Source organism: Rhinatrema bivittatum, chromosome 6 (assembly GCF_901001135.1).
Source record: "Rhinatrema bivittatum chromosome 6, aRhiBiv1.1, whole genome shotgun sequence".
NCBI classification, from domain to species: domain Eukaryota; kingdom Metazoa; phylum Chordata; class Amphibia; order Gymnophiona; family Rhinatrematidae; genus Rhinatrema; species Rhinatrema bivittatum.
The window spans coordinates 217,996,718-218,022,935 of NC_042620.1; the positions used below are offsets into that span (position 1 = coordinate 217,996,718).

At 39.0% G+C, this 26,218-nt stretch overlaps 1 protein-coding gene across 8 annotated transcripts in view; it reads right to left on the reverse strand.

Moving 5' to 3' along the window:
* Window positions 1–6,567: 6,567 nt before the first annotated feature.
* Window positions 6,568–26,218, reverse strand: part of RPS6KA6 (ribosomal protein S6 kinase A6) — a 353,752-nt gene continuing 334,101 nt past the window's right edge. For all 8 annotated transcript variants that reach the window (XM_029606558.1, XM_029606562.1, XM_029606561.1 and 5 more), the window contains 2 exons: window positions 19,760–19,900; window positions 6,568–12,740 (listed from right to left, as the gene is read on the reverse strand). In XM_029606558.1, coding sequence (XP_029462418.1) covers window positions 12,615–12,740; window positions 19,760–19,900 — 267 coding nt within the window. In that variant the 3' untranslated portion in view covers window positions 6,568–12,614. The remainder of the gene's footprint in view (window positions 12,741–19,759; window positions 19,901–26,218) is intronic.

A 26,218-nucleotide genomic window follows, 5' to 3' on the forward strand; every position in this document is an offset into this window, starting at 1 on the left:
ACCGTGCCCAATGATCTGAAAGTAGCAAAGTAATATAAGGCCAGAGGGATGCTGGGCTGCATAGAGACAGGTATAACCATCAGGAAAAAGGAGATGATAATGCCCTGTATAGGTCACTGGAGAGGCCTTATCTGGAGTACTATGTTCAGTTTTGGAGACTGTTTCAAAAAGGATAATGACAGGATGGAAGCAGTCTAGCGCAGGGGTGCTCAAACTGGTCCTCGGTCTCCCCCAAGCAGTTGAGTTTTCAGGATATCCCTACTGAACATGCATGAGAAATATTTGCATACATAGGAGGTAGTGCTGCATATATTTATTTATGCAATTCTTATATACCGTTATTCAGAACACAAGGTTCTATCTTTACGGTTTACATGATACAAACTAATAAATAACAGTAGGAAACAGAATAAATACAATAAAACATCAATAAAATAATAAAATGGTTAAAAAAACTATTAGTAGCATAAAACTAAAGATAAGATTAGTATAGTTAAGAATATAAAAGGTAAGCTCATCAAATGGATTGCAGACTTATGTATCATCCTGAGCATTAGTTCCATATGCTTGTTGAAAACACCACGTTTTCAATTCTTTCTTGAATCGCTTCAGGTCATCCTGCACTCTCAATTCTAATGGCAAATCATTCCAAAGGTTCGCCCCGCAACCAAAATGGCCCTCTCTCTCACCTCGCTCAGATGTGCTGATTTGACATTAGGTACCGATAATAATCCTTTGTTGGATGACCTAAGTTCTCCTTGGGGCACATGTAATTTAATTGTAGTATTCAGCCAATCTGTTTTGTCTCCATGTATGATCTTGTGGATCATACATAGGGTTTTATGCTTAATTCTATATTCGAGTGGTAGCCAGTGTAACGATTTTAAGACTGGCATAATGTGATCTCTTTTCTTTGTATTTGTCAAAATCCTTGCTGCTACGTTTTGAGTCACCTGAAGAGGCCGTATAATTGTTTGTTCATTAGAAATATCCTGAAAACCCAACTGGCTGGGGGTCTCCAAGGACCGGTTTGAGCACCCTTGGTATAGAGAAAGGCAATCAAAATGGTGTGGTGTGTATACCAGAAGACTTTAGAGAAGTATGGAGTACCTAAATATGAATATCCTGGATGGGAGAATAGGGGAGATATGATGGACTTTCAAATACTTGAAAGAAATTAATGATGCACAAAAAGCAAACCTTTTTCTGATGGAAAGGAAGCTGTAGAACTGAAACTCCAAGGGAAAAGAATAAGGAGCCATGATCTTCATGGAAAAGGTGGTTGATGTATGGAATGCCTTCCTAGAAGAGGTGATGAAGCCAAGAATAGTAATGAAATTCAAAAGAGAATGGGACACAGAGGATCTTCTAGTGGCTACAGAATGGAAATAAATGGAATAACTTCTGTAAAACAGATTTTACATTTCTGCATGGGAGTACCTGCACAGTGTAGCAGTTACTACACTTAACAGAAAGCACGGGGGTCTGCTGGGCAGACTGGGTGGACCGTTTTGGTTTTTATCTGCCATCATTAACCATGTTACTATGTGCACTATAAAGTGTAAACACATACTAATTGCAAAGAGCATATTAAAATACTCAGAGGATTCTATTTGTAAATGATGCACTCACACATTTTAGTGCATGCTGTTTTCAAGTAGCAGGCACTAATTAAAGAGAAAATCAAATTTGGAAAAAAATGAAAAAATAAAACATTTTCAGTATGCACATCCTTATTATACTCCACCAACTGGGATAGAAGAGAATACAAGATTCTTACTTTGTTCTCTCCAGCACCAATTCTTACCATGCTGAACAAAGCTCTGTCATAATCTAATTAAATAAATAACCCACAGCACTACTGTGGCTGTTGCCTGAATATCCAACCTACTATATCCTAGGTTTTATGCCAATTTGTAATTTATTCAAATAGTGGTCTATAGATATGGTAGCCATTAGTAGTCAAATGTTATATTTGGTAGCCAAAGTATTTAAATTTTGTGGCAGATCATTAAGTCCAGATATTGAGATTTAAATTGTGAGAAATTATTATATATGGAAGATAAAAGGTTTATTTACCAGTTAGAAATTGAAAATCATATTGCAGAAATACTGTTATTTATAGGTAATCTTATCATTGAATCTCAATTTTCTTAAAATATTATCCTGTTTAGTTGGAAGACTGTTTACCATAATATTGAAATTAAAAACATACGAAAAGCAACATTTCTTGATTTGCCTGTAATCATTCAATATTAATGTTTCAGTATGATGAATGGATATATTAAAAATGATCTGTTTAAAACCCTTACTTTCAAGATTTTATGTGCATTGGTCTTCTGTTTAGTTCTAATTCCTTCAAGGAAGACAAGGGGAGATTTACACACATTAAGATGACAATGAATGACCTGCTTACTCAGTACATTTATAACTATGCTAAACTTACCTGACACAATCTCTTAAGAATATTGAATTGTTTTCTACAGAAGACATGTTTTTGATTTTCAGCAGTTACAACAATTTCTCTTTTCAAATATGAATGTAGAAAACAATTTTAAAAAATTCAACTGAGAATACAAACATTGATTTTGCATCCACAAAATTACACAATTTAGTGGCCTTAGCAACTAGGGATGTGCATTTTAAATTAATGCACATTTTGCAACAAGAGTCATTTTTTGGTTCTTTTCAAATGGAAGAAACCAAAATTTGATTTACCTGAAAATATTTGGATATTTTCAGTATAAACAAAAGGGGTCATTACTTACCTTTTGTGATTTTTTACTATAGAAAGGGTCAGTTGCTCCTACCTCACCAGCTCCTGCTACACAATGGCGTTGGCTGGCCCTGAGACTGCACAATTTTCTCTAATGACCGTATATTTTACAGCCATGAAACATTGGCAATGGTCTCAGGGTTGGCTGGTGTCATTGTGCACTGAGAGCTAGCAGGGCATAAGTGACTGGGGAAATTGCTCCTACCCCTTTCTATAGCTACATTGAAGACCCTGCAGAAAGGGTAAGTGGGGGCAGGGGACACCCCAGCTCACTTGTAGGAGTGGGGGGGGGGGGGCCTGGGGAGGACCCATTTTCATTCAAATATATCTTTTTTTAAATTTAATATTTGTTTGGCTCTGAAAACAAACCAAACAAAAACAAACACTAAACAAATGAAAACCCTAATCAACCCCCTCCCCTACCCAAATGAAAAAAATGAACCAGTAAGAAAATCTTTGCTGTGCACATCCCTACTAGCTATTGGTGGCTTCGAGAATCACTGCTGTAGGGAAATTCTGCAATGTGCCAAACCACCACAACAGAAGCTTTTGTTTCTGACTCTCCATAGTTGAGGGAAATAAATCATATAGCAGAGGAAATCCATAGCCTTTGCTATCAGTGTATCTTTTTCATGCTGTCATCTTGTAAATAAATACTAATAAAACAAATATTCTTTCAGAAGAGACCCATGTGGCCTCAAAAGGCATCAACTCTGGTCAAACCTTATGCTAGTTCAGGAAAAAAAAAAAGGAACCACAGCCTGCAAATAATCCTGGTTTTCTTCAGGACACGATGGCTATTAGAACCCTTTGCATGGAAGTAGCTCTTTGTAAATCTTTGTGTCATCCAAAGTGATGTTTTGTGTCTAGAATGTCTGATGCTGAATTAAAACATCAGGCTATGAGCTTCTTGGTTTTATGGATAGAGCGTTCTGTTCAGTTGACAGAAACAAGTTAGATCCAAAACTTAAGTGATAAGCTCTGACCAATATTCGGTGATTATGGACTTTGTTGGATCATTATTACCAAAGTGGAAATCAAAGAAAAATGGCAGTTAAACACAACTCAGTTAATTATGATGGCAACTGCACACATAACTGGAAGCTACTGAGACTACAAAATTTCTGAATTGCATAAATGGCTAAAGATCTGGATTCATTTTAGGACATTTTTTCTCATGTTATAAAAAACATTTGCTCCTACTTGGGGCAAAATTGGCTCTGTCTTTGATATTTACTCCTGCTGCATCATTGGAAAGGTCAGCATAGATATAACAACAAACACCTAACACCATCACTCTCACATTTTGGAATCCATATAGCTCATTCCTGAATCACCTGTAACAGCTGGATTGTAGCATGAAAAACGCATGCATGCTAAAATAAATGTTATAGGCATGTAAATGAAGGGATATCACAAAAGAACATAGGATGTGCCATGCTTGGTCAGACCAAAGGTCAATTGAGCCGAACATCTTGTCTCCAATACTACTCGATCAGTAACAAGTATCCGTTAGATCCTGAGTAAATCCAATCTTTGTTGATCACTCCCAGGAATAAGCAGTAACTTTCCTCATATCTAAATGGCTATTGTTTAATCGACTTTTCCAACCCCCTTTTTAACTAGCTATGAAAAATCAGACTGGTATGATTCTGATCATTGCTGTTAGGAATGTGAGTAGTCTGCTCAAAGACCACTGCACATGTTCTGAATCTTGACATAAAACAGTAGTCTGGGTGTTGAGACTCTTTTTGAGGTCAAGGAAAGTTATTCATAGAGCTTCGAGACTCTTCCAGGTTGTGGCATTTTGCTATTCTACCTACAAGCAAATATGGCCCCACTTGGGGGGCCCTTAATCTTATTTTCTATTTTTATGGGGTCCTAATAAGGTGCCTGCCTGCTCCACCCCCTCCCAATTTCTTCTTCTCATCTGCAGAGAGCACCAATGGGATAAGGTCAACCTTGGTTCTAATACTACAGGCTGCTCATAAAGGGTGGACAAGTTTCAAGTGCCCTCTAGAGTCCGGACCAGCAGATATATTTCCCTGGCATCAAAGAGATGGATAAAGTGGAGCTGCAATGCTTTGGGTATGACAGATGGCATTGCGGCTGCTGCAGAAGGAATTATAGATGTATAGTACAGGAAGGGGGAGAGTCTAACAAGAGGGAGAGAACAGCATAGAGAGGAGGGACTAACAGAGGAGAGACACCAATACACACTTTAATACTTCAAAAATATATCCGTATTTATTTACACAATGCAAATGTATTTCCAAGCAGTAAGTGAACAGAGGACAAAGGTCTTTATGACTATCAGCATTGTTAATGAATCCAAAGACCACAGTAAGATTTCCAAAGCTTGAGGCCAAAGAGCAGTCCAGGCATCAAAAGCTTCCTTTAAGCTCTCAAAGTATTTTAGAGTGCAGAACTCTCGTCTTTCAGCTTTGAGACCCTGGCAGCTTGTGTCATCCAGTCAATGTGGTTCCAATAGGGTGTCTGTAGAGAGGGGAATCATCAGATGATGGTGCCCTTCTGAGTCAGGGTGGCCAGATTCCTCCTTGGGTTACTCTCTTCCTTCACCAATCACTTTTTCATTACTCTTACTGACTAAAAAGACAGATGAGCAAAAAATACTCATCTGATTTGTCCTCGCCTGAAACTCTGTTCTCCTTTAACTTCCTATTCTAGGTCCAGTAGCTCACCTACTTCTTACCTCAGCAGACTAACAACCTACTGTGGCAGTCTTACTTTGATATAGTTTTAAAGCTAGGAGCTAGAGCCAGGAGGGAAAGAAAATTAAGTATTATCACAATATTTAGCAACTGCATTTTAAGTTATAACATGCACGCTATGAGCATGGACCTGCTGATCAATGAAATGTTTTACTTTGTACACTAAAATTTATTGCATTGCATGTTAAGCAGTATATTAGCATGCATATTACATTTTTATCAACTTGCAGTTTTTAAAAACCTTAGCACATGGTGTACTGCATAGGTCCCTTAATGTATATTTTAATGGGGTCATTTTATATATGTGGATCCTTTATAAAAGCAGAAATAAAGGGAATGGGCTAATATAATATGATTGATTTTCAAAGGCTGTAACAGCAACTTGTAGACTTTGATTCGTGGAAGACTTAAGATATGCCCACAACAGCTTTCTAGGGAACTAGTCTTGGCAGAAAATGCATACAGGCAACACACTAGAAATCAAATGTATTCCATCTGCCAGAATCATACAACCCACTGGACAGTAGCACCTAGACCTCTACTTTGCTGTCTCCTTTCAAAATTATTTTATAGAGAATGTGAAAGCAGTACATGGGCCGAAGTAACTTGTGCACCAGTTCATAATAATTAATTTCCTGCCAGGTTAAAAGCAGATTCTCATTAATGCAATAAATTAGAAGAAACCCTGCTCTCATGCATGCTTTACAGATACTTACTCACATAACTATACAAAAAATATTCAGTATTGCTAGATGGTTGTGTGAAAGGCAGGCCATGGACCGTAACTGCTCAGAGTTCTAAATGATAACATTTGATGTAATGTGTTGGCAGCCTTTTTATACCTGAAGAACTTCAATTATAATACTATTTTTATAATGTTAGATCACATAGTTTCAATCAGAACAAAATTAACTATATTTCTAGCTTATCTTTGGCATGGTCCCTAGATAATTGTAAAGGATAACTTTTTAGCAGCATCATGCAGGGCCAACTGCCCCCTCCCCTGTCCTCTAGATGATATATAATACACAATTAGATTCAGCCTTACAAGGAGAAGAATGTAATATAATGCAAACTTTAATGTCAATATATACAGAGCTTTAAAGAAACATCTTTTAAAAAATTAAAAGAAATAAATACAATATGATACAGAATCCACAATATGTTTCAAAAAGGAAATGATGGTAGTTACAAAATCTGAAAGTCGGGACCTTATTCTTTTGCTTAACCAGCTGAAGTACCTCAAACAGCATCTCATTAAATTGCACACAACTTTTAAGTTTAATGTCCAGCCATGTACTGAGAATTATAGCCAGCCACATGCCTGCAGGCTTGCTTTTTTTTTTTTTTTTTTTAATTATTATTTATTTAGCTATAAACAAAGTATCAGTGCAATTATGCAAAAAGTGCTTGGGGGAATCTTGACAAAATGACCTGCTGCAAATGGAACGCTCAAAAACACACACTAGCCTGCATCGCAGCAACCTGAATGATGCAAAAGAAAGGTTATCCTATAGAGGGGCACACCTCCCAGACAAAGTAAACCTGTAATAACTTACAAAGAAAAAAGCAGCATGACAATGTCATTCAATAACAAGACAAGATCAGACTCTTAAAAAGTACCATCAAAAAAAGGGGGGTGTTCCAATCAGAATGCAAAGGAATCTTCCAAACATATTGTCAACAATTTTGGTTACAGTGACAGTATTTCAGCTTTGTTTATGTGATGACTGATATAGGCTTTCTGTGGAGAGCAACAATGGATATTTGTGAATACAATATCTACTGGATCCATCTTATACCTACGTTCTCCCTTTTTCTCTCATTTTAATTTATTGGCTTCAATATGCTTTTATTCAGTAAGACTTTAAAAAGGATTTAAAAAATACTTCAGCGACACATTCTATATATAGTTTGAGAACTATCAGAAAAGCATGGTATTGTTGGGGAGCACACATTATTGAGCTTACATAAATATGTGCAAACTGCAAATATCTATCATGACTCTATGTCTATTCGTATGTTTTCTTTGACACAAATAATTAGCAAAAATTGTAGGAATAACCATAAATAGCTGCATGCTACATTTGTTCCCTTTATATTGTAGGTCAGCTTTTCATGCATTGTCACATGGTTCTCCTATGTAAAATCATATGAACTTGATGACTCTCTCTCAGAAATAGTGCGTATAAAGAATTGTACCAAGCACACAAAATGAAAGATTGTATAAATATATGTGGGGGTGGAAGGAAACAAGGGTAGGGATGAATAATCAGTTCAAATGTGTCAGCTAATACCCTTCTAAAAGATTTATCATGTAATATCATAAAGGTCATATTTTTACAAGTGCAAATTTTCCCAGTGTTAAGAACGGACAACTTTTTTTCAGGACCAAAAATAAATCAACAGTGGTCATAAAACAAGAAAATTCAATTTTCCTTTGCTACTTCAGTTTCCCAGTGTCCATGATATAGCATCTTATGTTACTAACAGGATATTATTTCTTGTTCTATGCATACATTTTATGGAGACATCAAGCACCAATAATTTATTGTATTCAAACCCCTTTTGGAGAAGCTGATAATTCCTATGTTCAACATAATGGCAGTAATCTAATGTGCACACCTAATAGCCTTAGAGTGGATGTGTGGACAGCACAAGTAAAGATAAATCAACCAACACATGCTTCACTCTTGTGCCTAGAAAGCATGTGGCATGTTCTAATTGGCAGAGTGATGCTCAATCTACTTTCTATACAATGTAAAAAATAAAATAAAATAAATAAATACCAATTTTATTTTGAATTTTAAAATTGAAAAAAAAAAATCAATAGACCCTGTATTCTAAAACAACCTATTTTTCAATACCCTTGGAAGCATGCATTGCCTATCAGAGGTTTTGGGGGTGATGGAGTATAGTCCTCAACTATCTTTGGCCTCTTTACTAAGTCCCTCATTAAGAAAGTGATTGTTTCCTCAGATAATTCTGCTTAATGCATATTCATTGTTTAAAGACTACATACAAGAGAATCCTTATGATATATTAAATCCAAAGATCTAGATTCAAGTTTACCCTTGATTAACATTAACCAATTATTATGCATTGTGTCCTACCGGCAGATTATCTTGAAGTCAATACACTTGTAGAGTCATGTAAAATACCTAGTTGGAAAACTAGATAAAATGCCAGAAGGTGGCACCAAGTATACAATTTACAATGATTTTTTCTTGCTGCATACATTTTGTCAGACTTAAAAGGATGAACAAACTAAGAACTAAATTTTAGGATCCCTTTCATAAAATTAATTGACCTTCCATGTCAGGATGTGTTTTGTGCATTGTCTAATGAGTGATGTGCATCCATTGCACTTCAAAATAACATTAAGTGGTGCTCAATGGTTTGGGGCTTCCAAACTTCTGATGACAAAGTTTAAACACGAACAGAAAGGACAGTCCTCCCCCTCTGGGCATTTATCTTAACTCTGCAGATGTGCATTGAACACAAGCAGCACAAATGTAAACCTACTAGCATCTATCAGAAAGAAAATGTGATAGCGGCGAGATTTTATAGCACAGTGTAGGAGAACTGGACCTATGCAGTTCTTCATTGCTTCTGAGGATTATTTTCAATAACCCACATAGCTGCAAATCTATGCTTGAGCTCAGACAAAAACTGACTAAGGCAGCTCACAAGGCAATGCATGCTTAGGAACTTCTGTATATGATCAGGTGAACCAAAATCTCTACTATCTAGAAGAGCCGTGTTTGTTTAGTGCCCACAGATGATGTCACCCAAGTCATGACTAAATCAGCCTGTTTATCAATAGAAAAATGCATGTTCAAAGTGCTCATGCCTTTTCAGCTATTTCTACATGTGGTGGAACAGAGGCAAAACACCATGTTTTCCTCCCTCAACCTGAACACCCTCTCTTCCCAGGGAACACCTTTTTTTTTTTTTAATCTCAAAGTACACATTCTATAAATGTTTATTCATACTTTTAGGAATTCTAAGGAGAACAATTTTCAGCCATGGCCATCTACCCAGCTAAATCCCTTTGAAAACGGTCATCCTTATGCTCTTGCTTTAGCTATCAAAACTGTTATTTCTTTGACAGCTTCAGCTATTAATGACATCATATATTTCCTAGCGTTACGGCAAGCCTTAAAAGATAAAACAAAGAAAATCAGTGTTAATTACGGGGTGCAGCATAATTAGGGAAGGTAGTCATTCAATACAGCTAATTATTTGATGCCAAGGAAGAGCTGAAGTAAAATCCTACTTCAAAATGATATACTTGGATTATATTTTTCCCCATTAAAAGTATTACACGCTGTGTACTAAATGATTTTCTCCCATTTTATGTGTATGGGAAAATAGCTTAGTAAAGAGGGTCCTAAGGTATGGGTGAGCGCAAACAAAAGCACAGCATTTTCTTCTTGCCAAAGCCACCACAGGATATTACTACTGCAGTATTTTTAGTCCATAGGAAAAAATGTATCTTATGCTCTAGAGAAATGTTAATAGATTATACTGGTGTAAAATATTAAAGATAACCTCCGCAATTTGCAAAGACTAGTATCTTATCTGATATGAAACGTGTATATCAGAACTTTTCACAGACCGTACCTTAATGTGCTGTCTATCCTGACTTACAATTATTTTCTACAACTTGTTTTCTAGATTTAGCACACAATTTACTATGGCTTTTTCTTAGGAAAACAGACCTTTACTAGCGTATTTGTCCATGTTCCCTTTTTCTGGTTCTTATTAGACTAGACAATCACTACTCTTCAATTCTAGTATCTTCTAATCTGAGTAAATTGCTGGCAAGCATTAATTTTGGGAAACTCTCTCATAGAATGCCTATTTTGCAGTATGATTCATAAAACTTCCCACATTAAAGATGCTAAAACATTCATTAACAGAGCCCTTAGTACTTAAGTATTTTTCATATATATTTCATAATCAGACAGGTTTGGCCCACTAAAGATTGATATATCTGCCACACCAGAAAATGGGATAATTGTACATGGAGCAAGAGGGCTGACAATGATCAGCAAGATTATAAATCTTAACCTATCTTTTACCCATGAGTTTCCCAAAATGAATTGCACTAACTAGTGCTCAGTGAGGCACTTTCCAAACAAAAGAAGAAAAATAAATCAGATCAGCATAAACAGACTCCAGCAAGAAGCTTGTTTGCATTCACAAGCTATGAACAAATATGTTCCATCTTTAAAGATCATGATTAAACCTGATAGCAGCAGTGGTAGTTACTGCAGCTCTTTTTACGTACCAGTTCATTTAAACACATGGAAGTTTGCTCTCCAGACTGATTATCAGTTTGACAATTAAGGCTAAAGCCAATACAGAGTCAGATACTACTATGACACTAGACAAAATAAGTCAACTTGTGGTCAAAGGTCAATCCAATTAAAGATGCACGTCATACTGTGCCATCATATTCTTATACTGCTTTCCAATGGATTTAAACCATCTAAAATGTAAGAACTTTCTAAATGGGTTTTACTTTCCCCAACTTTTTTAAATTAATCTGTCAAACAGAATATAAACGTTGGTGCATCCCAGCTGAAGAGCACCATGGGAATCAGGCTGCTGTCAGCCTTGCAGTGTTGAACACGATTTTCCTTTTTCTTCAGTGCCAACAAGCTGCATACTTGAGAGAAGAGAAGTATATGTAGTACTGTATTTGGATGAGCCCAAAATGCACTGAACTGCCATGCCATGAAAAAAAAAAAAAAAAAAAGCATATTTGTTTACATTTTAATTTACAAATTAAAGTTTAAAAACCCAGGGGGAAAAACTGCAAAAATGTATTTCAAAAATGCTATAGGATTCAAATTATTGTACACAAATATAAAGTGCCTCTTAGATAGGGTGACCATATAGCTCCATGTCAAAGGGAACCAGTACTTTCTCACCCCATTAAATGTATAAAGATGCAGTCCTATTTTTCATTGAAAAATCAATGAAATGCATGCAAAGGGGTAAGACCAGAACTGGCTCAGGCAGTCTGCTTTGACATGGAACTGTGTGATCAACCTACTCTTAGAATGTGTTTTAACTTTGGTTCCTACTATAATCCATGTCATATTTCATTTTCATAATTTTTCTTAATGAATCTAAATCATTGGACAGAACTTTTTAATAGCGACAGATGTTTCACATTAACTGAGATTGTAATACTATAATCCAGCATAAAAGGCTCCCTAGAAAACAGCAATACAGTTTAAAAGTAATAGACATCTTTTACAGTAATCTGCTTAGACTGTGCTTACACTGTCAAGTAGCAGGTGCATTTCAAAGAAGAGAATTATAAGCTCATGTCAATGTTCCCTTCTGCAGCATTAGCTTGATTTTTCAATTATTCTTAATGGTGCATGTCATTTCAGTGCATTAGAAAATGGGCATGTCCCTTTACAGTAAACCAACGAGTATTTCATAAACCCAACAATATGCAGCTATGTAAATGTAGACAATAGCCTTTGAAAACACCCATAGGTCCCCCTTAGTGTACAGGAATGTTTCTTTAATCTACAGACGGCAAAAACAGATCTGGTGCATCACATTTAGCTATTCCACTTCAAAGCACACTTTCTCTGCTTTATGCATGTCAACTGTAAGAAAGAAGATAACAACATCCTCAGACAAGTCAGGTCTGCTACTGATGGACCTTGACACAAGTGTGGTGGTGATGGCTGTTGTCTCAGTTGAAATACTGACATTGTTTGGCTCTCTCTCTCTATCAGTTATGGTCCCTATAAACAAATTTCTTTAGATATGAAACCAGCCAAAACTATCCAATAAGTGAAATACTAGTATCTGCAACAGATTACTGGAAAGTTTTCAGTGAACACAAATGATTCATGACCTTTGTGTTGTATCTTCATGTCTAACTTAAACACACACATGAACATGGTCTGCAAAGCAGAATATGAATAGATCTCATTAAACCTGTCTTTTGTAAGGAATTTTAAAGAATATTCAAGTAATGTAGCAGGGAACTAGAGATGCCTCTTATTCACAGATCCAGCAAACAGGACCACTCAATGAATTTCCCTTCTTTTTGTTTGGCTCCAGAGAGTTCATAAGTCTGTTGATGTGAGCTTTTTCATACTGCGTCGTTGAGCTAGACTTGATGCTGCAACAGGCTCTAAGACTGGCTGAAATGTCTTGTGATTCAGTGCAGAATATGTGGCAGCCATTGCACCCTAGAACACACAAATACATCCAGATTTTTTGTTTAATATTAACAAAATTCAATTTTAAAGTAATATATAATTCACATTGACATGACTATAGCAGAACAGAGCAACTCAAAAAATGTTTTCCTGACAAAGATGACTATTGTGATGCAATGGAATCCTAGGTCTTTGTACACGAATACTCCCTGCTGCAACAGACTTAATTCTAACACAGCGTGTATAGGGTCCTTGAGTTTGTCTCTCATTCAAATCAACAGTCACTGTACTAGTAATCAATCAGGGAATGCCCAAATATGTTCTGCATGCCCCAAACTTAACACAAGGCTTTGGATTAAAGTACTATTGATTTCTACTTGCAGCAAATTTAATTTTGCTCACTAGGAGGCTGGGATGGAGGAAGAAGAAAATGAAGGCAAACCCTTGGTCCATTTTTTCAAAAGCAGACCAAATGAGATGGAAATAGAGCTCCAGCTAACCAATTAACTGGGATGTGAGAAAATACCATCAGTTATCTATTGCATCACCTGCCAATGCCTCCTCTATGGCTCAAAGGCAAATATTCTTAAAAAAAAAAAATCTGAAGGGTAATGCTTAAAAAGGCAATTAAAAGGCTTCATATACAGGGATATATTTTCAAAACAGTTGGATGCCCAAATCAGATGTTAAAGTACAATAGGAGTGAATTTTCAAAGACTACCAGGTATCTGATCTTAGTACTGTAATTCCACAATTTTGATATGTACCATATTAAGACAGACATGGGAAAGGTCTAATTTAATTTATGAAATAATTGCTGGCATATTTACTGCACTCTTATAGTTTTAATTTTTATATTTATGTGGATGAAAACCAACCATTTCAATTCAAGATTGAGAGAACAAGAGTTCTGGATCAATAAAGGCCTAGAAGTGATTTATAGCTGGATGTCACAAAATATGCTTCTATTTTTATTATGTATTGAATTAGTGTGTTTTTATTATGCACTGTATCTTATCTATATTATGATTGTTTTATTGTATTGTGACTATTTTTGATATTTTATATTAAACTGCTTTAACTTTCTCTTTTGAAAGGTGGTATGAGGACAATAAACATTTAAACCTTAAGAAAACAGACGTGCTTATGACAGGGAAATAAGATGAGCTTTCTTTGATTTTAAATGGTGTGTTACTTCTATATCAGACCATGGAAAGAATTTAGGAAAGACTCATGATGAAGGTATGTGCATGATCCCTTTTGAAAATTTACCCATTTCTGTCCAAATCTGCTAGTTATATAGGCATTAATTACTCATAGAACAGTTTACTATAATAGTGTCTTATTGGGTCTTCCTAAAGAAAGCAGAGTTGCTTACTTATAACAGAATAACGAGTGAGATGGTCATATTTACTGCTGATACAAAATTGTTCAACGTTATTAAATCACAAAAGGATTGTGAGAAACTGCAAGAGGACCTTGCAAGACTGGGAGATAGAGCATCCAAATGGCAAATGACATTTAATGTGGACAAGTGCAATGTGATGAATGTAGGGAAGAACAAATAAAATTATAGCTACATAATGCAAGGTTCCATATTGGAAGTCAACACTCAGGAAAAGAATCTAGCCATCATCGCTGGTATGTGCAAATCCTTTGCTCAGTGTGCAGCGGCAGTCAAGAAAGCAAATAGAATGATAGGAATTATTAGGAAAGGAATGGAGAATAAAACAGAGAGTATGATAATGCCTCTATCCTTCCATGATGCAACCTCATCTTGAGTATTGCGGTGACCAGAACTGTACACATCTTAAAAAAAAAAGATATAGTGGAATTATAAAGGTACAGAGAAGAGTGACCAAAATAATAAAGTAGATGCAACGATTCCCCTATGAGGAAAAGAGTTAGGGCTCTTCAGCCTGGAGAAGAGACAGCTGAGGGGAGATATGATTTGTTTATAAAATAATGAGTGGAGTGGAACAAAACGTGAATTGGTTTACTCTTTCAAAAAGTTGAAAAACTAGGGGACATGCAATGAAGTTACTAGATGATACATTTAATACAAATAAGAAATAGATTTTTCTTCACCACATAATTAAACCTTGGAATTCATTGCCAGAGGATTAGTAAAAGCTGTTAGTGTAACTAGGTTTGGACAAGTTCTTGGAAGAAAAGTCCATAAAACTTTATTAAGGTGGACATATTGAAATCCACTATTTATTCCTGTGATAAGCAGCATGGAATCTATCACCCTTTTGGTATCCTGCCAGGTATCTGCGACTTGGATTGGCCACTTTTGGAAACAGGATCCTAGTCTTGATGGACCTTTGGTCGATTCCAGTATGGCAATCTTATGCTCTTATGTACCATGTAAAGTTGCTAGGCGGCAATGCAGTTGGTGAGCACCAAGTTCTTCAAAGTTGTCAAGTTTCTTCCCAAAGTTGCCCAACAACCTACAGTCCTTCCCCAAAGAAGTGCTGGAAAAAATCCAGGTCTTATTAGCCTGCTTCAATGCAGACTCCAAACCATAGACTAGTGTGGTAGTTGAAGCACAGCAAACCCTAGAGATTGCTGGACCCTGAATTTAAGATCCAGTTTTCTGGCTACTGGAGGACAGAAGGCCAGATTATCCCCTAATTTCATTTGCAGTTCATTCAGAATGGCATGGATCAGTATCGCTGCAGGTTCAGCTGGCGATTTCAGAATCCACAGTATCCCAAAGACTTCTGTATGGGGATCCTTGTCCCTACCAACATTAACTCCAATCGCCTTATCTAATTTATCCATGAATTTAGAGCATAACAGCTCTTCTGGAGGAGATGAATGCTCAAACAGGACAGGTAAGGGTTCTGAGGGAATCCCGGTAGACACTTCCTCAGAATCCAAAAGGTGGGGGATGCTAGTCTTAGACCTGATGAAGACAATGATGATTGGGGCAGGGTCCTCTCATCTCAGAGAGGACTAATCCTGGGACTTACTTCACATGGTAGCAACTCAAAGTCCATCCTTAGATTGATTGGATTCCTCTGCAGAGAGGGATGGTGGACAAGAGAGAAAACTGGCCAGTAGGACCTCTCACAGGAGCTCCAAAGGCATGGAAGCGAGAGGGACTTCCCCTTGCAAGAACAAATCCAATAGTCTGGATAGGAGAAAGCCACCACCACCATCTTTGTGAATATGGGAGGTGCAGTTGCCAATCCGAACAAAAGGGCACAAAAACTGGAAAAGTTACCCCAGAACCATACTAGAACAACTTTGATGTTTTTCCCAAATGGGAATGTGCAGATAGGCTTCCATCAATTCCAGTGAGGCCTGAAAAACTCTACACGATGAACTGCTGATATCGTCGTCTGCAACGTTTCCATACAGAAAAACAGAAGATTCGCAGTATCACAATTCATCTTTTGCAGATCGAAGATGGGATGAAAGGCGCCTTCCTTTTTTGGCACAACACAGTAAATTGAGTATTTCCCGTGACCGCATTCCCTAGCCGCCACCAGTACTATGATGCCAGTAACTGAAGGCGACACAACGTGTCCCGAATCACCGCTTGCTTGCCTTGGCCACCACAATGAGACATCACGAAAGCTTCCATGATAGGGCGAAAAAATTCTAAAGCATAACCATCCCTTATTACCTCTAGGACCCATTGGTCTGAGGTAATCCTGGTCTACTCTTCGTAAAACTATGATAGAAAACCTTCCACCACCATCTCAAGAGAGTGGACCAGCCTGGCTTCAAAGTGAAGCCTTACCACAGCTGCCCCCCCTGGTTGGAGCCCTCTCAGGGAAGTCTATGGGCACCTCGAAAGGACTGCTGCCTACGGAACCCTGGTTCTGACCCAAAGACAGTGCAGAACCCTTACTGGGATGAAAACTGCCACACTTTCCGAAACCTAGAGCGAGGCAGAAAAAACTTCCTAACTGTCATCTTATCCTCCAGCAGCTTATTCCCTTTAGATTCTCCCAAATTCTTCATCAATTGTTTCAGGTCCTCTCCGAACAATTTTCCTACCTTTAAAGGGAAGATTACAGAGCTGAGATTTGGACCACATATCAGCTAACCAATTCCGCAATCACAGCAGATGTCGCACTGAGACCACTGCAACCATATTCCTGGCCGAAGTCCAGCTCAAGTCATAAAGCGCATCAGCCTCATATGCAATCCCGGCCTCCACCTGAGTTGCCTGGCTATTAACACCAGCGACTGCTGAAGACTTCTCCTGAGATTTCTGGACCCAGCATAAATAGGCCCTCTGCATCACACTTCCACAAACTGCCACTTGCAGGCTCAGGCTGAGACTTCAAACATCCTCTCTCGATGAATCTCTAGCTTACGGTCCTGCACATCCTTTAACACTGCCAAACCTGCAACCAGAATGGTCATCTTGTTAGTGACCGCCAAGACTGAAGCATGCAGCTTCAGCAATACCAGCAGCGACAGAATATCTTCTGTGAGGGCATACAACTTTGCTACAGCTCTAGCCACCTTGGGGCTCGCCACTGGGAAGTCCCAATCCTGGTTCACCAGCTTCTTGATCCTTTTAGGGAGAGAAAGGCTTTTGGGAGGCCCCGGAGTCCAACCATCATTGGATCCACCCCTTTCTTGTCCGACTACTCCTAGACCACCTTAATGCCCAGCTCCTTCCGAACATGGGAAATAAGGGGCCTCAAATCCTCCTTACGGAACAGATGAACCACCTGTGGGTCATCACCCTCCGTTATCGGGACATCTTCCAGATCAGCCATGTCCTTATCTCCGTCCTGATCGACAACCACCATGAGATCCACTGGGTCAGCCTGATCCACTCTCAGAAACCATCTTCCGGGTCCGAATCAATTGAGCCACCAGGCACCTCAGGGATGGTCCAGGCCCAGCAGATGAAGGAGGTCCCCTGACCCCCTGGCCAAGGAGTCCCCTTGGCCTCTTTGCAGCAGGATGAGTCGGCTGACAGAAATGCCCTTATAGCCAGTGCTTTTCCTGGTTAAAAAGGCCTTATGCATAAACAAGACAAACTCAGAGGAAAAACTCCACATCATCCTCAACCCTGACCGGCCCAGAACTAGCATCTCCTCCCTTCCCTCCCCCGATGGGATCACTAGAGACAATGGGGAGGAGTCTCTGGGCCCCCGGGGGTCCATTACCTTCTGAGTTGTAGCTCTTCTCCTGTTTAGGCTCCCAGTATTGATCCTGTCAAGGCCTTGGGAACCTGTAGCTCTCCTACCAGCCTTGTTCCCCTCTCCCCCCCAGAGGGCCTCTCCCCTCAAGATATAAATTGCAGCAGAGTGCCACTGCATTTAGCTGTCCCCAAGCCAGACCGCTAGTCTGACAATCTTTCCTACACGGGGAAACTTCTGTTGGTGCCATCTTGCCTCCATGAGGCCTGGCGTGCTGCAGAAGAACAGAAGCCAAATGATCGCAGTGCGAGGGAGAGGAGGGGAACATGGCTCAATGCATCCCTGAGCAGCCGGAAGCTGCGAACAGAGGAGTTATACTGATCCCTTCCCCAGCCCTGCCCAGATGTTCATACCAGAAATAGCAATACTAAAATCACCACAGCTTAACATAGGAATGGTCTACCGTCCTCCTGGAATACTTCAAAAAGACTGCTCATCTTTGATCAAACTATTCACCAAAGCGTTTTCATCACTTGAAACTACTATAATTGTAGGAGACTTTAACCTACATGTAGACAGAACACCAAAAACCACAGCATGTGAAAACTATTTTAGATACAATGGAAGCATTGGGATGGTCACAATATATAACCAACCACACTCAAAAAGCAGGTCATATCGTAGATCTAATATTTGCCAACTATAACAACTGTCTAATCAACACATCCCACAAAATATTGTCCTGGTCTGATCACCCACTAATAAAAGCGGACATAACTCTTCTCAACGCTAAGCAAACATTTCATTAATGACCAAACCTTCACCTTCAGAAAAAAGATAAAACCAGATGTACTTGAAGCATTTAAAAATAAGCTAATCGATTTTAATCAAGCTTTTGACTCCTGGGAAAAAATAATCAATGATATTGCAGATACCCTAAGCCCAATTTCAGTCAAAAACGTTACAAAAAGAACAGAATAACTCTAAATAAAAGAAACCATGGTACAACGAAGAACTAAGACAAACCAAACAGACACATAAAATCTGAGAAACATTGCTGAACATGCCCGTCTGCAAAATCCCTTGGAAAAATACCATACACACAAATCAATGAAACCAAATAAATAAATAAAGACTACTATGCACAACAGATTCACAAGGTAATATTTATTTATTTATTTAATTCCAAATTACTCTTTGAAACCGTCAAACACTTAATCAAGGACCCATCTTCCTCCACCTCAAGCAACTACAACTTCTCAAAGAATACCTGCAATGAATATGCCACCTCCTTATTAGAGAAAATATATAGGTTAAAAACACAATTCTTCACTTACTTGAATTTTAAAAGGGGTGTCATATTATATATGCCTTTATGCACTTTTGTATTAATAATATTTTCTTTAGATTGTCATGCCTATAATTATGTTTTAGCCATAGATACAGTATATTTGAATATTGTGAATGTAAAGCTGTAAACTGCTTGGAATTGTTAAGCAGTTAGAAATATTTAAGTAAATAAGCTTTGTGTTAAGCAGCTCCACTATGCATTTGATGCATATTTATTACAGATATGAAAACCATATCAGCTAGACCTGCCTCTAGAAAAGGGTTGGGAACCACTGGTCTAGACAATATAAAATTTAATGTTTGCCTTTTAGAAGGATGTCTACCAGTTTATCAAGAAATTGAAAGAACTGATGGTGGAAGAGATCTGTTGGATACAAACCCACTAAGATTTAGTGGGATATGCTATAACACACTGTTGGTATTTTTTCAGAGTTCAGTTAATTCATTATCTAGAATTCTGTTTATAGATTTACTGGGGGAAATTTCTCACCTTCCCTTCAGCCTCTTATGTAATATAAAATTAATTTTTCTAAACATCTATGAGGCACTGTTGCTTCAATGCCAACAAGTACTTTATATTACCTTTACTAGATGAGGTGCATCTTGTCTGTTAAGCTGGTAATGAGGCAATTGATCCCTACAGGCTATCCAAGAATGTTTCAAAACTTGCTTTGCCGTATATCGCTGATGTGGATCTACATGCAGCATATGAGATAGCAAGTCCTAGATTAAAATAAACAAGGCATATAAGTACAATTATTTTTTATTACTTTACAGCACACAAATTGGAAAAAGCGAATTTGTTTTCAGACACACCAATTTTAGGAAAAGTAACTTAGCCAAATTAGTTGTCAGGGATATTCATCAGCATAAAGAACCCATAAAATATACTCAGATAAAATTATCCAGGTGATGTTTCCCAGAAAACTTGCAGACCCTTACCTGGCTATATCTGAATATAGCCAGTCAGGTTTAAAGTTATTCAGATATGTTTACCAGGAAAACTATTCTAACTGGCTATATTCAAATTATGTAGCTGGTCAAGATTTGAAAAATTAATTACTTTTAAGTTTGCAGCGCTGCAGGTGTTTGATCCTCACCGCACTAAATGCCTAAAAATAACAGCGGGTATTATACCTGATCTTTTCCCCTCATCCCCCCCAAATAGTAATAGAGTTGCAGGCCTAAAAGCCATGCCAATTTCCCCCTCTGCATCTCAAAATATACCTGCTTCTAGGTTCCCTCATTTCTACTTTCCCACTTGGTAAAACCCACCCAATCCCTCCCGTCCTACCTGCCGCCCTCTGGAAAAACTCTACGAGCTACCAGGATTGCAGTATGATCATAGTTTCCTAGAGGCTTCCAGCATGGCTTTGACAGCAATCCTGGAAGTATAAGCTAATTAGGCATTGCTGACAGAATAATTCTGACACCACTGGCAGCTTACGCTTCTACTGTTGCTGTCAAAGCCATGCTGGAAGCTGCCGGATGGTACAATTGTAATGCAATTCTGGCAGCTTTGAGAGTTTTCCTGGGTGTCATGTATGGCATAAGAGTTCAAGTACGGTTTGTGGGAGAAGGGTGGGGAACGAGGAGAGAGCCTATAGGCCGATATATTTTGAGAAAGGACGGTGGGGGAAGGCTGCAACTGTATTCTTCTTGGGGGGGGGGGGGGGGGTAGAATTAGGTGCAATACCCAACATTAATTTTACACACCAATATTAAACAACCACACACGTAACCCCCATTTTTTGCGCACATGGGGGGTTTTAAAATTTGGCCGTTAGTGTACAGTATTTACATGCAAAAATTTTTATCAAAAAAAAAGTTACTTATTGGACTGCAAGAAAAGAAAGAGGATTGCTGGCAGTTAATGATTAGTAGATCAATGGTAACAGGGATAGTACCTATATCATAACTGAGTATGAAGCCAACACTACTCACATTTAAAATGTATTACAGTTTTCTTTTGACAGCCAACTGAGTAAACATTTTCTGATCAAGGTGTCTGTGTTGATTTTTTCCAACATTACTTGTAGACATTCAGTTGTGGGGGGGGGGGGGGGGGGGGGAAGAATCAGGCTTGCAAGCCCACTGGCACTTAACTAGCAATATAATTTGAATATAGCCAGTTAAAGTTGTCCAAGTGCATGGACCTGCTCAGAGTTAGCTGGCTTAATTAACCTTGCCCCAGAATGCTCCCCAGAATACCTCCAGTTTATCAGGATAAAATGTATCCAGTTAAAGGGGCCAGATATTCAAATCTCAGGGTTTGTCCGGCTAATTCAAATGTTATCCGGACATATCCCTTTGAATATAAACATTACATTACTATATATTTATTCATTATTATTCATTATGACAAGACTTTTGAATTTGGGCACAAACAGAACAAAGTAATATAGATATGCTTGTATATTAATTAAAAGGACAGGCAGTCTTATTAAAAAGCTTCTCCATATCTTAATCACTTCAAAATGCCACTAAAACAATCCAGAACTCTGTAAACAAGATTAATGCATTTTATGACCATGCAATAGTCTCCCACAAGATTTCCCATATCTTATTTGTAAGGAGCGTAATTTTCAAAGTCTTCTATACTTAAATCAGTGCTTTATAATACTGCCCATGTAATATGTGTAAAACATGAGGAATCTAGCAAAGCTTAAAGAATTGTCCAGAACTAAAATTTTATGCTAAAAACTGCAGGGTTATGCATTTGGGCAGCAAAAACCCAAGGGAGTGGTACAGTATAGCAGGTGAAACTCCTCTATTTAAGAAACGAGAGTGGGATCCATGAACCCTCTTGTATCTGATAATCACGAGATAGTCAAACAAGTGGATAAGGCTACGGCAAAAAGAAAGATGCTTGGGTGCTAAGGGAGATAAATTATCGGCAGAAAACTGAAGGCAATATTGCCCCTGTATAAGTCGCTGGTGAAACCTCATTTGGAACAGTGTACAATTCTGGGGAACACACCTTCAAAAGGATATAAAGCAGATTGAGTCCGTCCAGAGGGTGGCTACTAAAATAGTCAGCAGTCTTCATTGTAAAGCATATGGGAACAGACTTAAAGACCTAAACATGTATACCCCTACAGGAAAGGCTGGATAAGGAAGATATGGTAAGAGACATTTAAATACCTCCAATGTATTTAATGCACAGGCAGCATGCTTCAACAGAAAGGAGGTTCTGGAACAAGGGGTCATAGGTTGAAGATGAAAGTGGGTAGAGTCAAGAGTAATGCAAGCAGGAGGTGGTGGAAGTAAAGACAGTATGTGAATTCCAGAAAGCACAAGACACACAAAGGATCTCTTTAGGATTGATAGGGACTGCTGATCAGAGCAGTTGGTGTGGATGAGCAGATTAGATAGGCTGGATGGTCTTTTCTGTTGTCATGTTTCTATATGAAGGCAAATTTATACATGTATGGCTTGCATGCTTGTAAATTTACCCACATGGAGCAAAGGCAGTCCCAGAGCCAGGAATAGGGTTTGCATTTATGTGAACACTTTTGCATTTCAAAAGTATGCAGATAAATGCCCTTTAAAAAATTCTCTGCACAAATTAACAGGTGTAGTTGTGTGTGGCTATATTTGGTGGGCTAATTTTCAAACCCATCTTACACATGTAAGTTGGCTTTGAAAATTTATGCACATATTTGATTTCAAATTTAGGTTGGCTGCTACAGAATTAGCCCCCTAAATTAACTTGTACCTCTAATGCTCATTAGGCATTATCAGGTGAATATTCAAAAGCCATTTTAGTTTGCCTAGTGACAAGTCAAAACAGATACAGGAAAGCTTCTGCTAACAGCCTGATAAGTTCAGTGCCTAAGTGTCTGGGAGTTTGATGACAACCGGAGGTCTCCTAGCAAAACCATGGCCTAGGACTTAAAACTTGCTCAACTCTGAATGTTAGATAAAATAACTGAACTTGCACAACTTGGACTATAGCCAGAAATGGGAGTATAATAGAAGGGCAAGTATCAGTGTCCAGTAGATCATAGACGAGAGCATGCCTCAGCCATTTCGTGGTGATCTCCAGGCCTGTGTTTCCTGATATTCCCAGATACATTGACTCACACAGGAAAATGAGAGGAAAGTATCTTTGTACAAATCTTTGTGCCTAGCTTTTATTACTGCGGTATTATTTATCTTTTCTGAATTTTACAATATTTAGTAAACCAAACATTTGCTTATACATATCTATGTTTGTGTGTTCCACCACTCATACCACTGTTTTCATTAACAACATTTTTAATGATAACCATCTAGGTTAACCAGATAACTGGCTATCTTGCAAGTTTAGTAGAAAGTTAAATAGTACTTTCATAAGCAACGGGGAAAAAAAAAAAAGGTAAAAAGGCCTGTGGTCTGATTCTTCCTCCCCTCTCTCCAAATTTGATAGATGGCCCTGTTGCCTGTGCATCCCCACCCCCAAACCCTTCCTAGAATATTTTAAGCTTTGGAAGTCAGCAGATCGCTGCCCCCACAAATATACATATAAATCCTGTCCCACCCGCCTACCTGCAGTCTCTACTGGCCAACTACACCCCACCCCCAATATTAAAAATCAACCCTTGCCAGGAGCATGATCATAGCTCACCAGCTCACTGCAATGCAGCACTGCTTCTGTGCTGGAAGCATAAACTACCCACAGTTTATGCTTCCAATGCTGAATCACCCTGGCAGGGGTTGATTTTTAATATTGGTGGGTGGGATGGGGAGGTCCAGGGGGTGGGAGGTGAAGCAGGCATAAGGAAACTGAGTGGCTGGGAGGGACACAGGCATTTAGGGGAGGACAAAGGATATATATGTTCATTAAACAGGAATGGGTTGGGGGTTAGCGACCTGCCGACAGCCACAGTTTAAAATATTTTAGAAGGGGTTTGCGGCATTGGGGGTGCTTGGTCAAAAGGGCCACAAATGAAATATGGGGGGAGGATAAAGCCACAGGACCCTTTAATTTATTTCCTTGTCTTTGATAGCACTACTTAATTGGTTATCTTTTAAAGATACAGTGGCTTGCAGAAGCATTTGACCCCCTAAAGTCAGCAGATGTGTGCATTATAAATGACGCTTACACAGATTGTTCCAGACAGTATGTTTATTATAACTAGTATGCTCTTAAAGCAAATTTTCAAAATCATAATTTATTATTTCTCTGCATTTTTTGTAAAATTAAATTAAAAACTAAAAAATGCTGCTTGCATAAATATTCAAACCCTGTACTGTGGAAGCTACACAGATAAAAGATATTACCCTAACAATTGGCCTCTATCTGTGAATCATTAGAAAAGGTCAGCTTTTCTGGATAAAAGACTCCCTAATTCCAGTGCCATTCATCAGATTGTGAATATGAAGGAAAGCTTTGAAAATGAAGATCAAAAAGCATTCTAGGCAAATTAAAAATAAAGCTATAGAGATGCACAGCATCAGAGCAAGGAGGCTGGTGAGAGAAGTCACAGAGAGGCCAACAATCACTCATATGAAGCTACAGAGTTCAGTGGCTGAGACTGGATTGGAGGTGCACCAGTCAATCACTTAAAGAGCTCTGCATATAACTGGCCTGCATGGGAGGGTGGCTAGAAAGAAGCCATTACTGAAGAAAAACCACATCAAAGCACGAATGGAGTTTGCCAGAAAGCGTCAGGAGTGATCCAGCTAAAATGTGGGATAAGGTTTTGTGGTCAGAGGAGATGAAAATAGAGAAATTACTTATCTGATAATTTTGTTTTCCTTAGTGTAGACAGATGGACTCAGGACCAATGGGTATAGTGTACTCCTAATAGCAGTTGGTGACGGATCAGATTTCAATCTGACGTCAGCCCTAGTACATATACCCCTGCAGGAAGTGCAGCTCTTCAGTATTCTCCTCGAAAAGCAATTGTGGATATATGTGTGACTGAATAATTTGAATAACTTGGTTAACTTTGTAACTTGGTTAACTTAATTTGAACTGGTTGAATTGGTTATAGCTGGAGACCGCCAGTGCCCTCAAATGAGAAACGTAGACACCCGGTAGGGTGGGTGTTCTAGTTGGAGAAAGGCATGGCTTACCCGTGAATCACTCACTGTCTGTGATGTCCCTCGAGTATTCCATGAAGAACGGCAGCCGTGGGTAGGATGCTGAGTCCATCTGTTTACACTAAGAAAACGAAATTATCAGGTAAGTAATTTCTCCATTTCCTAGCATGTAGCAGATGGACTCAGGACCAATGGGATGTATAAAAGCTACTCCCGAACCGGGTGGGAGGCTGCCCATGACCCACTTAGTACTGTCCTTGCAAATGCTGTGCCCTCTCGAGCCTGAACGTCCAAGCAGTAAAAACATGGAGAAGGTGTGGATGGAGGATCATGTCGCCGCCCGACAGATCTCAGCAGGTGACAGCATCTTGGTTTCCGCCCAGGACACTGCCTGGGCTCTAGTGGAATGGGCCTTGACTTGTAAAGGCGGTGGCTTGCCTGAATTTACATAGGCCACCTTGATGACTTCTTTGATCCAGCGGGCTATGATTGCTCGTGAGGCCGCTTCCCCTAGCTTCTTCCCACTGTGAAGGACAAACAGATGGTCTGTCTTTCGTACGGATTCTGACCTTTCCAGGTATCAGACTAGGAGTCTGCTGATGTTGAGATGGCGTAGACTGCGAGACTTCTGAATTCTTATGCTCATCTGGCGATGGTAGCGAGATGGTTTGGTTGAGAAGGAAGTGAGACACCACTTTGGGGAGGAATGACGGAACTGTGCGTAACTGGATAGTTCCCGGGGTGAGTCATAGGAACGGCTTCTGGCAGGACAGTGCTTGTAGCTCAGAGATACGACGGGCCGAACAGACTGCCACCAGGAAGGCTGTCTTCAATGTTAATAGTCGGAGAGACAGGCCGCGAAGAGGTCTGAAGGAGGCTCCTGCTAAGAAATCTAGGACCAGGTTGAGGTTCAAAAGATGTACTGGCCAATTTAGGGGTGGTTGGATCTGCTTGATTCCTTTCAGAAAGCAGGAGACATCCGGGTGAGAGGCTATGCTGCCGCTCTCGCTC